Below are 16,532 nucleotides of genomic sequence, written 5' to 3' on the forward strand. Positions count from 1 at the left end.
GTTAGCATTACTAAAATTGATTGCATTTTTTTTAATCTTTTCTATGAAATCAAATTCTAATAAAAGAATGTCTTTAGATATAAACACATGTATGCATGTACGCGTACCCATACACGTATACAAATATTGCTAATATGAAGAATTCTAGACAATTTTCAATCATTTTTTCAAACCAAATATTCCCAAAAAAATATCTTCAGCATCGGCATGTTCATGTTCCATGTCAAATATTTGACATAAGACTATACACATAATTTACATTATTTTTTTTCAAAACGAACACACATCTCATCATCAAATTGTGTGCTACTATTGAAAACAATCTATTTTAATTTTTAACAAGACAAAGATAACATCATGTTTGATTTACGGAATGAAATGAAATTCAAATGAAATAAAAAAAAATTGAATGAACATAATGAAAAGATCAAGTGATAAATTTGATTCGTTCCAATTAATATTACATTCTATTTTTATATACCAAACATACAATTATAGTAAAATTAATGAAAATTATAAAAAAATAATTCGCATCCAACATTTTACCAATTATGTGTATGTGTATCATAAATATCATGCTAGGTTTACCCAATTTAATATCTTATCATCCAAATAACATTGTCATAGGTCACGGTCATGTTGCCATCTCACCATTTTGCTTTAGCACTGTTACTAAAGTTATATATGCTAAATTATTTTGGTTGTTTATACTCCATAATTTAGCAATTAAATTATTTTATTTTGGGATACACTCATATTTTTAAAATTATGAATTTTAACAATTTTTAAGTGAAAAAAATAATTACAGCTTCAAAATTCAATTTTAAACAGGTTGAGTTCAGTCTACTTCTATTTATAAGTAGGTGTATGCATAAAATATAACCCTAACTCAACCAATTAATTAGCAATGGAGCAGAGTTATGGTCTCTTACTAGTGTTGTTCAATTCTATAAAGAGTTGAAATATTAGAATATTTGTATTGAAAGCAACTCGGAATTGGTGATGGGATGAATCATATATGGAATTTGTTCCCCCCAATACTTATGGGACTTTTGGGAATTATTAGAAGAGGAGTTACAAGGTCTTCATTTCTCTATAAAGCACCAATTTAAAAAAAGTGTGATAGATTTCTTGACTTGTCAAGGCGAGGGAGGCAAGACGAGAAAATATTTTGCAAGTAATGTACTGCCAAATAAAATGAAAGGTCTCATTCGTATGGATAAGGTGAGTATTTCACGCCTTCGTCTTTAATTAACATCATTTGGTTTTCCTCAACTTTTTGTTTTTGTTTTTGTTTGATTTGTTTAGTTTTGATTCCTATAATCATGTTTAGATTGATTTATTTGGATTATTGTATTGATTTTTTTTTTAATTGGTTTTGATTAGGGGTGGCAAACGGGTTCACGAGCTGGGTTCGAACGAGTTGTAAATGGCTCGAGTCATAAGCGAGTCGGGTCGTAAACGGGTTGAGATTAAATGGGTTGCAATTGTGTAAATCCTAACATTAAATGGGCGGGTCATGAGTTACCCATTTAAAAATATAATTTATTTATTTTAAAAGTGTTTAAACATTTCATATTGAAAAAAAAAAAAACATTGGGTTGATATGAAGAACACAACCATACCAAATCAAATCAAATCAAGCAGCTGACAAACCTTAACCACAATCTCATTCCCCGCCCAGTCGGACCCCCACTCGCTCCTCTTCATCTTCCCGTAAATCCTCACCCGCCGATTCCACACTCTCCGCACCGAGCACTGTCCGGAGCACCTGAACGATGCCCTTATCATCGCAGGATATCGACCCTTCACAGATCAGACGGTCAATTTCCTCCCACATCCGGTTCCTTGTCCGGGGAGGCCTTGTCCTTGACATCCTGGGGCACCATGGACCAGAGCTTGTCGATGTTGAGATGGGGTAGTAGAACTTGTTCCGGAGCTTGTGGAAGTACCTCATGCCGACCTTCCCGAAGTACCCAGGGTGGTACTTGTCGAAGAGGATTCGGTGGTGGTGCATGCCACGGACGTTTCCTCGCCCTCCGAGATGCTTCCGATGTTTTCCAATCCGGTCGTGGCCGGCGCTCATGTGACCTCTCTTCTTCCTGTTCTTCTTGAACCTCGTCGTCATCTGTACGCTCTCACTGTCTCGGCTCTGCGATGCTCCGGGATAGCGTCTGGTGCGATCTATGGAGCGGAAGGATCTGCTCTCCATGATTCCTTCCCTCTTTTCTAGATTCGACGCCGTGACCAAACTTGCTCTCAAATGTGACCAAAGATCTGTTAGCATAGGCGACGATGCGCTTGTTCGCATTTCGCTTCGGTGTCAGAACCTCACACAGCTCAAGCTTCGTGCTTGCCGCGGCGAAGACCCCCACCATGTTCATGGGTTATTGGGTTTAGCAGCCAAACAAACCGGGTGACCCGATCCGAATCCGGGTTGACTCGTTTATAAGCACGGTTACGGGTTGACCTATTTATAAACGGGTTGGCTTGTATAAACTAAAATCCATTTTAGTCGGGCAGGTCATGAGTCACCTGTCGGGTTTTGACCAATTTTGTCATCCCTAGTTTTGATGTTTGGGATGATTTTTATAGTTTATATGTAAATTCCATGTGTCCTGCTTATAATCACAGTATTCCTCCACCACAAGTAAGAGTTATCAATAAAATTGAGATTTTGTCAAAAAAAATAAAATAAATAACAATGAAAACAAGTACCCTAATCAATATATAATATTTTATTTTAATTTTTTTCCTTAATATTTCAACAAATATAGGAGTGAAGTCGACTTTGGTGACTCTTAGGTCCTAGGTTCTATTCACTACTAATTGTTTGCCTAATGAATTATTAGAGATGCGTCAATAGGCAAGTGGTAATATTTTCATCTCTCCAATTTGGTGTCGTTTGGGTAAGTCTAAAGGGCTCACCCCATTTTTTTTAAAAAAATAAAAAATTAAATAAAATCTACATTCATAATAACATTTTAATCACATTGATCAAACAAAGTTTATAAATATTTGGACATAACATTTTGAGTTAAATGAATGCAATTGACGTAACAATTTTGAAAAAGTAGCACCCTATCTCAAAAAAAGTTGGACATAACATTTGAGTTAAATGAATGCAACGAAAATAACAATTTTGAAAGTTAGCACCTATCTCAAAAAAGTTCAAAAGAAAATTTATTATGACATTTTCATTTTTCTTGTTGTAATTATTACAATTATTATAATTATCATGTAATTAATTTTAGTTTTGTATTTTTTGAACCATATGCATTCTTCTAGAAGCTACATTAATTGACAGATCAAACACACATATCATATTGGTCTAAGAACCCAAACCGAATCGTGGTTCCTCTATGTAAAATTTGGAACTCGCACAAGATGTCATATTAAAATCAATTTGGATTAAGAATTTTATTTTTAAGAAAGAAAATTCATTATGTTTTCTCTCCATATCATATACTATTAAAAGTAAAAAAATATTTTAATATGCTTAAAAAAATTTTAAAAATAAATGTTTTTGGTTTGTGATATTAATTTTTTGTCATTGATTTGATTTATTATTTATTAACTTTCACAATTTCTTTGATAATTATACATGAAAAAGTTGATTCTTTTGTGTTTTTTTTTTTTTCTTTTTCCTAATATTTTCTAAGTTCCAAATAGACCTTAATGTTTAGATCTAAAGGACTCTAAGGTCAATATTCTGCACCAAACCATACCTCTGACTATTGTGAGTACAAATAGTAACATTCTTATGATGGTGAATTCCAAATCTTTTTTTGTAGGAATCATCTAATCCCGAGCAAGTGTTTGGGCCATTTTTTTAACTTACTTAGTTATAAATTTGGAAGATAAACATGGCATACAGCTCCATGATTTCCAATTTCGAGCATTACGAACCACAAAAAGATTCTTGACCTATTAAATTAAAATGCATATTATTTTGTTTGACGTACAACTTTTTATAACTAGGACAAAAAAGAAATTGACTTATGATCTAAAAATTACAGTTCAAAAAGCTCAAAAGAAATGTGAAATTCTATACGAAATTATTGAAAAAAAAAAAATTCATTTACAAGAGACATTGAGAGGTTAGATTAATATAGTTAAAGAAAAAATATCAAAACCCAAGAAGTGTTAATCTAAGAAATGCCACAAACAAACAGCACTGAAAAAGAACAAAAGAAAAAAATTATTTTGAGTGTCATTAAAAATATGTAAGAAACCCATAATCATTCGTTGTCAAGCAATTACAAAAGAAGAAGGCGCAAGAAACCACTAGTGATGGTTTTGAGCCAAGGTTCAATGTGTTGGGTGTCCCTTCTTGTGAGGCCCTTGACTTGAAAGCTGCACCATTCTTTAATGTTATTGGCTTCCCAAAGAAAAGAAACAGTTGCAACACAATTTTTGAATTTAGGCACCAAGGTCTCACGCGCAAGGTCTCACGCGCAGTGGCTGACCCTTCATCTCCTTTTTCTTTATTTCCATTTTTCCTGCTTGCTGCCATTTTTGGACTCTCTATTTTTCAATACTAGCTCCCAACGCCTACAACAGCCAACACCTACAGCCAGCACCTGCAGGACGCCCATATCTGCACCGGTTATCTTCTCTAATGCAGCAGCCTGTTGCTACCTTTATCTTCGTGTGTCTCCGGCTGCATATTATTAACAGCATATTAAGTTATTCTGGTTGTGCTCATTTTGGTTGGTTCTTTGGAGCTTTGTTCAGAATATATGGTGAGACATTTTCATCTTACTACATTTGTTTATACACTCTTGTGTATTTGTAAGGCATATGCCTTTTGTATCCACTTTGTACAACATATTTGGTGATAGTGGATTTGGACCGCCGTGCCCCGTGGACGTACCTCAACATTTGAGAGAACCAAGCTAAATTTCTTGTGTCTCAATTTTTTTATTATTTGCATTACTCCATTGATTTACTTGTGGGAATTTGTTCTTATATATTATATTTTTTCCCAAAAGTGGTATCAGAGCCGTGTTATTTGTACGCATTAAATTTGTGTAAATCATGGATGGTAATGTTGGGCGTATGATTAGCTTCAATGGAAGCAATTGGGTAACTTAGAAAACAAAAATGCAAGATCTTTTATTTTGCAAAGATTTGGATGGGCCTATTGAGGGTGATAGTCGAAAGCCTAAAGACATGAGTGATGATGAGTGGAATAAGCTTAGTAGGAAAACCGTTGGTGTTATCCGGCAATAGATTGATGATAGTGTTTTTCATTATGTTTCTACTGAAACTTCGGCACATGAATTGTGGAAAAAATTAGAGGGTCTTTATGATAGAAAATTGGCTACAAATAAAGCCTTTCTTTTCTGAAAATTGGTGAATTTGAAATATAAAGATGGTGGTCTTATTACCAAACATTTGAATGAGATGAAAAATATTATCAATCAGCTTGCTACTATGAAAATAGTTTTTGATGATGAATTGCAGGTCTTAATGTTTCTTAACTCTTTGCTAGAAAGTTGGGAGACTTTGGTTGTGACTATTAGTAATTCGGCTCCCGATGGAATTGTTACTATGAACCAAGTAACTAGCAGCTTGTTGAATGAAGAAATTAGAAGAAAATTAGTTGGCTCTTCTCATTCAGAGGCACTTGTGACAGAAAACCGAGGGAAAGGCCGAAGTAAAAATAGATATTCTCACCATAATGATAAATCAAGAGGTTGGTCCAGCTCAGTTTCGAAAAAAGATATTGAGTGCAACTATTGTCATAAAAAGGGGCATAAGAAGCGGGAGTGTAGAAAATTGAAATTTAAGGAGCAAAACAAAGAAAAAAATTTTGAGAAAAAACATGAAGACACAACTTCAGTTGCATCTGATGGTGATCTTATGGTTGTTTGTGATGAAAGTTGCATTAATTTGACAAGTCAAGAGACTGATTGGGTTATTAATTCCGGTGCATCATTCCATGTCACTTCTCGGGGAGATTTCTTCACTTCTTATTCTAAAGGAAATTATGGAGTTGTTCGGATGGGAAATGAAGGTTTGTCAAAAATTGTTGGCATGGGAAATGTTTGTTTGGAAACAAATTTGGGATGGAAATTGGTGCTTAAAGATGTGAGACATGTACCCGCTATTCAACTAAATTTGATATCTACCAGAAAGCTTGATGATGAAGGGTTTGACAACCATTTTGGTGATAGAAAATGAAAGCTCACAAAGGGTAATTTGGTGGTGGTTAAAGGCAAGAAAACTGGTACACTTTATATGATGCAAGGTAAAATTGATAATGGTGTTGTGAATGCAATTGAAAGTCACTCTTCCACCGATTTGTGGCATAAGCGGCTTGGGCACATGAGTGAAAAAGGAATGCAGTTTTTGTTCAAATAGAAGCTCCTACCCGGAATGAAAGGTACCTCTTTTAAAGCTTATGTTCATTGTTTGGCTAGTAAGCAACATAGAGCTCCTTTTTCGTACAAAGTTTGTTACTAAAAAATCTAATGTTTTAGATTTGATACATTCAGATGTATGTGGTCCTTTGAAAGTTAAATCTCATGGTGGTGCACTTTATTTTGTTACCTTTATTAATGATTGTTCAAGAAAAGTTTAAGCTTACACTTTGAAGACTAAAGATCAAGTCTTAGATGTGTTTAAGCATTTTTAGGTTAAAGTTGAAAGGGAGACAGGAAAGAAAATGAAATGTGTGCGCTCGGATAATGGTGGAGAGTACATTGGCCCATTTGATGCATATTGTTACAACCAAGGAATTAGACATCAAAAGACCGTCAAGAAAACCCCTAAACAAAATGGTATTGCTGAAAGGATGAACTGCACTATACTGGAGAGAACGAGATGTATGCTCTCTCATGCGAAGTTTCCAAAATCATTTTGGGGTGAAGCAATGAGGACGGCGGTGGACTTGATTAATTTGTCTCCTTCAACTCCTTTACTTGGTGAAGTTCCTGAAAAAATTTGGAAAGGTAAGGATGTTACTTATGATCACTTGAAAGTGTTTGGTTGTCGTGCATTTGTTCACATTCCAAAAGATGAAAGATCCAAACTTGATGACAAGACAATGAAATATCCAAACTTGATGACAAGACAATGCAATGTATTTTTCTTGGCTAAGGGCATGATGAATTTTGGATACAGATTGTGGGATCCGGTTGATAAGAAAATTGTTAGAAGCCGAGATGTTGTATTTTTTGAAGATCAAACGATTGAAGATTTTGGCACAGTTGAGCAACCACAATCTAATGGGAATGATTTTGTTGACTTAGATTTACCTTCTCCACCTTTGGCACATGATGAAAATATGGAAGATGTTCTTCCACCTCTTGAAGATGTTTTTATATGATGAAATTCCTAATGATGTTGAAGATGAAAATGAGGGGGAGCAACAAGTTCAAGAGCAAGCTCAATTGAGAAGGTCTTCAAGAGAGCCAAGACCTTCATCTAAATGTCCATCAAGTGACTATGTTACTCTAATGGATCAAGGGGAACCCGAAAGCTATCAAGAAGTCATGAACCATTAAAATAAAGTTGAATGGATGGAGGCTATGCAAGAGGAAATGAATTCCATAGTTGACAATCACACTTATGATTTGGTTAAACTTCCTCTGGAAAGAAAGTTTTGAAAAATAAATGGGTGTTTAGGCTGAAAAATGATGGAAAGAATCTTCGGTACAAGGCTAGGCTTGTGGTAAAAGGCTTTGTTCAAAAAAAAGGAATTGACTTTGATGAAATATTCTCACCGATTGTAAAGATGTCATCTATTCGGGTTGTTCTTGGCATTGCAACATACTTGAATTTAGAAGTTGAGCAACTAGATGTGAAAATCGCTTTCTTACATGATGACTTGGAAAATGAAATTTGCATGGAACAACCGAAAGGCTTCAAAGAAAAAGGAAAAGAGAATTTAGTGTACAAATTAAAGAAAAGTTTGTATGGGTTGAAGCAAGCACCAGGAGATGGTACAAGAAATTGGATTCTTTCATGATTGATCATGGTTACTCAAAAACCTCTTCGGATGATTGTGTGTTTGTGAAAAAATTTTCGGATGACACTTATATTATTCTCTTACTTTATGTTGATGATATGCTCATTGTAGGACATGACTTCTCCAAGATTGAAAAATTGAAGTTGGAGTTGAGCAAGTCTTTTGCTATGAAAGACTTGGGACTAACAAAACAAATTCTTGGCATGAGAATTGTTCGTGATCGTGAAAAAGGGCAAATTTGGTTGTCTCAAGAAAGTTACATTGAAAAAGTGCTTGAAAAGTTCAATATAGATAAAGCAAAACCCGTTGGTTGCTCACTTGCTAGTCACTTCAAGTTTAGTTCAAAACAAAGTCCTACAAGTAAGAATGATTAGGAAGAGATGAAGAAAATTCCTTATACTTCGGCCGTTGGTTCCTTAATGTATGCAATGGTTTGCACAAGACCGGATTTAGCTTATGTTGCTGGAGTTGTTAGTCGGTTTCTCTCTAATCCAGGAAAGGAGCATTGGTTAGCGGTAAAATGGATTCTCCGATACCTTAGAGACACTTCAAAGGTGTGCTTGTGTTTTGGAAATGGTAAATCTACGCTCCATGGATTCACGAATGCTGACATGGTCGATGATGTAGATTCTAGAAAATCCACTTCAGGTTATTTGATGACTTTTGTAGGGGGAGCTGTGGCATGACAATCTTAATTATAGAAATGTGTTGCTCTATCTACTACGGAAGCCGAGTTTATTGCCATTACTGAAACTTGCAAAGAATTGCTTTGGTTAAAGAGATTCTTGAAAGAGTTGGGGATGGAATAGGAAAGGTATGTTCTTTGTTGTGATAGCCAAAGTGCAATTCATTTGAGTAAGAATTCTATCTTCCATTCAAAGTCAAAACATATTGATGTTAGATATCATTGGATTCGGGATGTGTTAAATAAGAAATTGTTGCAACTTGACAAAATTCACACTGATGATAATGGTTCGGATATGATGACAAAAGCATTGACTAGAGACAAGTATGTGAAGTGTCGAGTTTTGGTCGGATTGGTGGAGTCGTTCCCATAAGTCGAGAGGGGAAGATTTGTTGGGTATCCCTTCTTATGGGGCCCTTAACTTGAAAACTGCACCATTCTTTAATGTTGTAGGCTTCCCAGAGAAAAGAAACAGCTGCAGCACATTTTTTGAATTTAGGCACCAAGGTCTTACGCGCAGTGGCTGACCCTTCATCTCCTTTTTCTTTATTTCCATTTTTCCTGCTTGCTGCCATTTTTTGGACTCTCTGTTTTTCAATACTAGCTCCCAACGCCTATAGCAGCCAACACTTGCAGCCAGCACCTGCAGCATGCCCATACCTGCGCCGATCATCTTCTCCACTGCAGCAACCTGTTGCTACCTTTATCTTCGTGTGTCTCCGGCTGCATATTATTAACAGCATATTGAGTTATTCTAGTTGTGCTCATTTTGGTTGGTTCTTTGGAGCTTTGTTCAGAATATTTGGTGAGGCATTTTTAACTTGCTACATTTGTTTATACACTCTTGTGTATTTGTAAGGCATATGTCTTTTGTATCCACTTTGTACAACATATTTGGTGATAGTGGATTTGAACCACCGTGCCCCGTGGACGTACCTCAACATTTGAGGGAACCACGTTAAATTTCTTGTGTCTCAATTTTTTTATTGTTTGCATTACTCCATTGATTTACTTGTGGGAATTTGTTCGTATATATTATATTTTTTCCCAATACAATGCTAGAAGATTAATTATTAGTGGAGCATCTTAGATGTGTTGCAAATATATAATCATCAATATTCGTGTTTAGAGGTTAGAATTAAGTGTGGTTAATTAAAATATACATAATGAAAGAAACTTTCACTTGGAAAATTATTCTTCTAGTGATGCTTTAGTACTAAGGATCGCCAACACTTTATTTATTAACAATGCATATATAAAAAAAATACTCAAAAAAATGACTAATAGTGACTCTTTTATAGCTATGATACTTAAGACATATGAGAGTTGTCAAAGTCGGTTTAAATGTAGGTCAGATAATTACTAATACTCTAACACGTTACTTATATTTGTATTTATTTTATTTTTTAATTGATAATGTACTCGTTATACATTCATTCATGTTTAGAATTTTTTTCGTTAATCTAAAGTGCACCCATCCTTAAAGTCATCCATAATTCTAAAAACACATGCATATTCATGTAGAATATTAAAGAAATCACATAAAAGCGAAGTTTGATGTGTATTACAAACCAAAATCACTAAGAAAAAAAAAAAGCATATCCACCATGTATGAATTGTGTTAGAATCAACAAGCACCATTAAAACATTCCAGTTGGGCACATCACAAGGTCAAGGGTTAAGAAGATCAAGGAAGCAATGCAAGAATTTGTGCAATCCACTTAAGTCGAGTTTGCAAATTTATCGAATAAGACCCCAACATTCAGGATGGAGTTGAAAGAAGAAGAATTGGCTTTGATCCATGTGATACAAGCTATAGGGGGGGCATAGCCTAGTGGTTCTGTGTAGACTTTTTATTTCAATAAGTATAGGCGTGTGAGCCTATTTTATGTTTATTAGTCATAGGCTTTTAGGTTACGTTATTTGAATTTGAATGGAGGGGTTTATAAATAGACTTGTAGCCATATTTTATTTTAAAAATTAATGTTTACACAAAATAAACAAAACAAGTTAACTTCAATATGGCTTATTCCAAGAAAGAAATATTGATGTCATCATACTAATTGAGAAATTTGCAAGTAAATAGCTAAAGATCAATGTTATTAATGTGATTTTAATTTATGAAGTTTGGATAAAGTTGTAAGAAAATTTTTATAAATATATTGCAACCAAAGATCTTCAATTATCATGAACTTCACATCAATTACTTTATGCGGAAAATAAATAAATCATAAACTGTAAACTTTATATACCGAAATTGGCCATATCAAACCTATCAAGAAGAACACCTAGAGAATCTGAATAAATTGTTTCTCCCACTTCTCCTCTTTCTCTTTCCTTCATTCACCAGATCTATAAGATCTCCTGATGATTAGAGAAGTAGAGGCAGAGAGAGGACAATTCCTTTCTTCCTATCTTTTCTTTAATGCTAACACCACCATGTAGCTAACCCCTTAAAGCATAACTTGATGTATAGCATACCTTTATAGCTACACCCATAATAGTAGCTAATATATTTTATATATGTATATATATATATATATATTATATACATATATATCTATAATATTTATGTATAGGAATCCCTTCAAACTTCCACCATTAATTTCTCATATTAAATAAGCTAACCTTTTAGTTAACTTATACAACCATTAATTCATATCCATATCATATGGGACACATTCCCTATATGTGAGACCCACATCATTCATGTGGGACATATCCTTTGGGATATAAATCCTACATTCTCCCACTTGGCCCTTATGAATGATATTAATATGGATTAACAAATATCCATAATGTGCACAAAACATTAGCTTATTTATACTTTTCAATGAGATTAACATAATATCATAATCAAGCAACCCATTAGTACAAGTCATGGCGGTAAATATCATTAGAGCGACATCTTCCCTTCCATGTACCACAAAACTAATAAACCACTTAACTATGATCTATAATAGGAAGTTACCATACTGTCCCTTTAATGTCTTTGTCAAAGACCATTTCTGTTTAACAGTGAACCATCTCTATAATCACGTGATTTATGGTAAACAAAAATAATGTTCAGAAACACTTTTATTGATATCATTATACATATTATAGAACAAAACATAAAGATCCACTATTGTACATCAAGGATTACAACAAAGACCCATGTGATCAGCATGTTCTTTAAATGCCTTTGGTGTCAATCCTTTCGTTAAAGGATCTGCTATCATGAGCTCAGTCCTTATATGTTCTATAAGTACTATCTGTTTCCGAACTTCCTCCTTAACGGCCAAATACTTGAGCTCCATATGCTTAGCGCCATTAGAGTATTTGTCGTTTTTGGAGAAAAAGACTGCTGCGGAATTATCACAATAAATTCTCAACGGCTTGGCTATACTGTCGACAATCCCAAGTCCTAAGATAAAGTTCTGCAACCACAAAGCCTGAATCATGGCCTCAAGGCACGCCAAAAATTCAGCTTCCATAGTAGATGCTGCTATAATAGTCTGTTTGGCGCTCTTCCAAGATATTGCTCCTCCAGCTAACAGGAACAAATAGTCATACGTTGACTTACGACTATCAACGCATCCAGCAAAATCTGAGTCAGAGTAGCCAATCGCCTCCAACTGATCTGTTCTCCTATATGTGAGCATACAGTGTCTGGTTCCTTTTAAGTACCTCAAGACTTTCTTTGTAGCTTTCCAATGCTCCATTCCGGGATTACTTTGGTACCTCCCAAGCATCCCAACTGCAAAACTAATATCTGGTCTCCTACAAGTCTGCACATACATCAAACTCCCATCAATAGATGTAAAAGGAATATTTTCCATATTTTTCTCTTTGAATTCATTCTGCGGACAATCTTTTAGACTAAACTTGTCCCCTTTACAAATAGGAGCAAGAGTTGGTTTACAATCAGCCATAATAATTCATTTTCTAGAACTTTATTAATATATCCTTTCTGAGACAACCCTAACAATCCAAGTGATCTGTCTTGGAATATTTCAATTCCAATCACATAAGTTGCCTCACCCATATCTTTCATTTCAAAGTTCATAGAAAGAAATCTCTTTGTATCATTCAATAAGTCAAGATCATTACTGGCGAGTAAAATATCATCAACATATAGAATCAGAAAGATAAACTTGCTCCCACTGACCTTTAGATATATACACTGATCAACAGTGTTTTTTTTAAAACCAAAGATCGTGATGGTATCATGAAACTTAAAATACCATTGCCTGGAAGCTTGTTTAAGTCCATATATTGATTTCTTTAATTTGCAAACCATGTGCTCTTTTCGTTTAATCATTAAACCTTCAGGAAGATCCATATATACCTCTTCATCTAAATTCTCATTTAAAAAAAAGCAGTTTTCACATCCATTTGGTGTAACTCTAAATCAAAATGAGTCACCAAAGCCATAATGATTCTAAGAGAGTCCTTTTTAGACATAGGAGAAAACGTCTCTTTATAATCAACACCTTCCCTCTGAGTGAAACCCTTTGCTACAAGACTAGCTTTACATCGTTCAATGTTGCCATTACAGTCGTTTTTGGTCTTAAAGACTCATTTACACCCAACTGTTTTAAATCCTTCATGCAAATCAACTATGTCCCAGACTTTCTTCTGTTCCATAGATTTCAACTTATCATTTATGGCATTGATCCACTTTTCAGAATCATCACTTTCAATGGCTTGTGAAAACGTAACTAGATCCTTACTAGTTCCTAAATCATAATCAGCCTCTTGCAGATATACTGAATAATCATCAGAAATAGCTGGTTTCCTTGCTCTTTGAGATCTCCTTAATGCTATTTCTTGTGATTGTTCTGCAATTGGCTCGATGGTGACATTTTCATTACCAAGTGATACATCATTAGACTGTGGTTCAGTGTTATCATGCCTTTCAACAACTAAAGGAACAACAATGTCTATTAAAGGTCTAGATATCGGTAAAGGAATCTAAATTTCTTTAATGACCACATTTCGCGATATATCACTCCCACTGATTTCACCATTTTCAAGGAACTTTGCATTACCAGATTCAACTATTCTCATGCTATGATTAGGACAGTAAAACCTATGTCCTTTAGACTTTTTTGGGTATCCAATAAAATACCCACTCACAGTCCTTGAATCCAATTTCCTTTCATTTGGATTATAGACTCTAATCTCTGTTGGACAACCCCAAACATGAAAGTGCCTTAAACTCGGTTTCCTTCCCGTCCACAGTTCAAAAGGAGTTTTGTGAATTGCCTTACTAGGAATCCGATTTAGCACATACACTGTTGTTTTAAGGGTTTCCATCCATAATGAAATGGGTACTGAGAAATTACTCAACATACTCCTAACCATTTCTATAAGAGTACGATTCCGCCTTTCAGCCACACCATTCTACTGAGGCATACCAGGCATTGTGTATTGAGCACAAATACCATGTTGTTCTAGGAATTTAGCAAATGGTCCTGGACATTGTTTTATGCCATCATACCTACCATAATACTCACCACCTCTGTCAAATCTAATGATTTTCACTTTCCTATCTAATTGTCGCTCCACTTCAGCAACATATGCCTTTAAAGAATCTATTGCTTGAGACTTTTCATGCAACAAGTAGATATAGCCACATTGTGAAAAATCATCAATAAAGGTGATAAAATACTTTTCTCCACCTAAAGATGGTGAGTCAAAAGGCCCACATACATCAGTATGAACAACTTCTAGTAGATTCTTACTTCTTGTGGTTCCTTTCTTTGTATGTTTAGTTTGCTTTCCTTTAATACAATTAATACATACATCGAAATCAGTAAAATCAAGGTTCGTGAGAACCCCATCCTTTACCAATTTCTCCATTCTTTCCCTAGATATATGACCCAGTATTTTATGCCACAAGAAAGAGGAATTCTCATTTATTCTACTACGCTTAGTTCCAATATTATGATGCAGAGTGAGGAGTGTTTCAACAAACTTTTCATTAAGATTAAATTTATACAACCCCTCATACAAAATACCAGAGCCAACACATAAGTCACCTTTCATAATACGGAAACTTTTATGTTCAAAATACAAACCATAACCGTCATTGTCTAATCTAGACATGGAAATTAAGTTACTAGAAATATTTGGAACATACAAAGTATCAAACAGGTCTAAACAATGACCCGATTGAAGATACAACCAAACAGTCCCAACACCCATAACTGGCACTTGATTTCCATTCCCCAAGACTATCATGTGTTCATTTTCCTTTACACTCTAGATCGTAAGGTATCCCTGCATCGAATTGAAAACATGAACAGTAGAACTAGAGTCAATCCACCAAGTGTTAGAAGGAACTTGTGTCATGTTTGGTTCGAAACATACATAAGCTAAAGGCTTACCTTTCTTTTCGAACCATGCTTTACGTTTCGGGCAATTTTTCTTTAAATGCCCATAGCCATGACAAAAGTAACACTTGGGACCATAATGTTCCTGCCTACGAGCCTCACCACCATACGAAGTACTCGCCACCTTCAATGAATCTTTCTTTTTCTTTAAACCTTTCTTTATTTTCTTTCCTTTACTTCCAGCTGCGTGACTTATGACATTTACTGAATGTTGTCCCTGTTGTTTGAGTCTTGCCTCTTCTTGAACTAACATGCTTGCCAATTCATTCACATTCCATTTTTCTTTAATTGTGTTATAGTGAATCTGAAAAGGCCCGTACTGAGGAGGCAAAGAGTTCAAAATAAATTGAACAAGGAGGTTTTTTTTATTAACATTTATTCCCAAAGTATTAAGTCTAGCAGCCAGATTAGACATTTCTAGGACATGTTCATTCATTCCTTTGCTACCATCAAATTTCATTGTGGTTAGTTCAGCCATCAACCTTCCTGCAAGGGACTTATCAGCTGAATGAAATCTATCTTCCATTGCCTTAAGATATTCATTTGTGTTATCTGGTTGAGGGAGTGTTGATTTAATATTATTTTCTATACACATTCGCATAAACATCATACTTAATCTGTTCGACCTTTCCTATGACTTATACAAAACTTGCTGTTCCGAACTACTGGTTTCAATAATAGCAGCCGGTTTATCCATTCGCAGAGCTAAGTCTAGATCTAGAACACCAAAGTGAAACTGAATTTGTTCATTCCAGTCAGAGAAATTTGTCCCATTAAAGATTGGAACAGAAGAAGTCAGAGAATGCAATGAAACAGGAACAGACACTGCAATAACATAAAATGCTCACTACATTAAAGCTTTGAGTTTAGAACATTTCATTAGTAAATTGTGTTCAATCTTTGGATCAACTTATGCAATATACTAATCCTTACACTTACTGGTAATTTTCATTCATCAAGACATAATTGATAACCTTTATAAAGTTTGATTGGTCTGTCACCTTTGGGCAAGCATCCCAATCTCACCATCATTCATTAATTATCCTGATTAAATCAATGACTATTTGAAAGTTAGTGCACCTTTGGGCCAACCATAATATTCAAATAATCATTCTGTAATAATTTTTGCAAGATTATATCTTAATACAATGTTTATAATTTTTCTTAACGAAATCACTTTGGTGATAACAAGCTAATCATAATATAAACATTTAATGACTTCATACTCAGCAAAATTAATCCAAGTTCAAAGCAGATAATTAATTTCTCACAATGACAATTTTACTTGGATTAATATTTTATTTTATTTTATGTAAAATCTGGCAGCCCATGAATTAAAAAACACTGCAGCCCGTATATTAAAAAAAAACTTACAGCCACTGCCAGCCCATGTATTAAAAACAGGCAGCCCATGTATTAAAAACAGCAACCCATGTATTAAAAAAAAAAAAACTGCAACCCGTACATTTAAAAACTGGCAGCCCATATA

General features: G+C 34.7%; 1 protein-coding gene across 1 annotated transcript; it reads right to left on the reverse strand.

Moving 5' to 3' along the window:
• Positions 1-1,527: 1,527 nt before the first annotated feature.
• Positions 1,528-2,367, reverse strand: LOC131159285 (large ribosomal subunit protein uL15-like). The gene has a single exon (XM_058114039.1). It carries the CDS (start codon positions 2,309-2,311, stop codon positions 1,670-1,672), a length of 642 nt encoding a protein of 213 aa, XP_057970022.1. The 5' UTR covers positions 2,312-2,367; the 3' UTR covers positions 1,528-1,669.
• Positions 2,368-16,532: the final 14,165 nt, after the last annotated feature.

Source organism: Malania oleifera, chromosome 7, assembly GCF_029873635.1.
Source record: "Malania oleifera isolate guangnan ecotype guangnan chromosome 7, ASM2987363v1, whole genome shotgun sequence".
NCBI lineage: Eukaryota > Viridiplantae > Streptophyta > Magnoliopsida > Santalales > Ximeniaceae > Malania > Malania oleifera.

Coding starts and splice junctions, on each gene's coding strand:
- LOC131159285 (XM_058114039.1), bottom strand. CDS start 2,311: ATGCGAACAAGCGCATCGTCGCCTATGCTAACAGATCTTTGGTCACAT.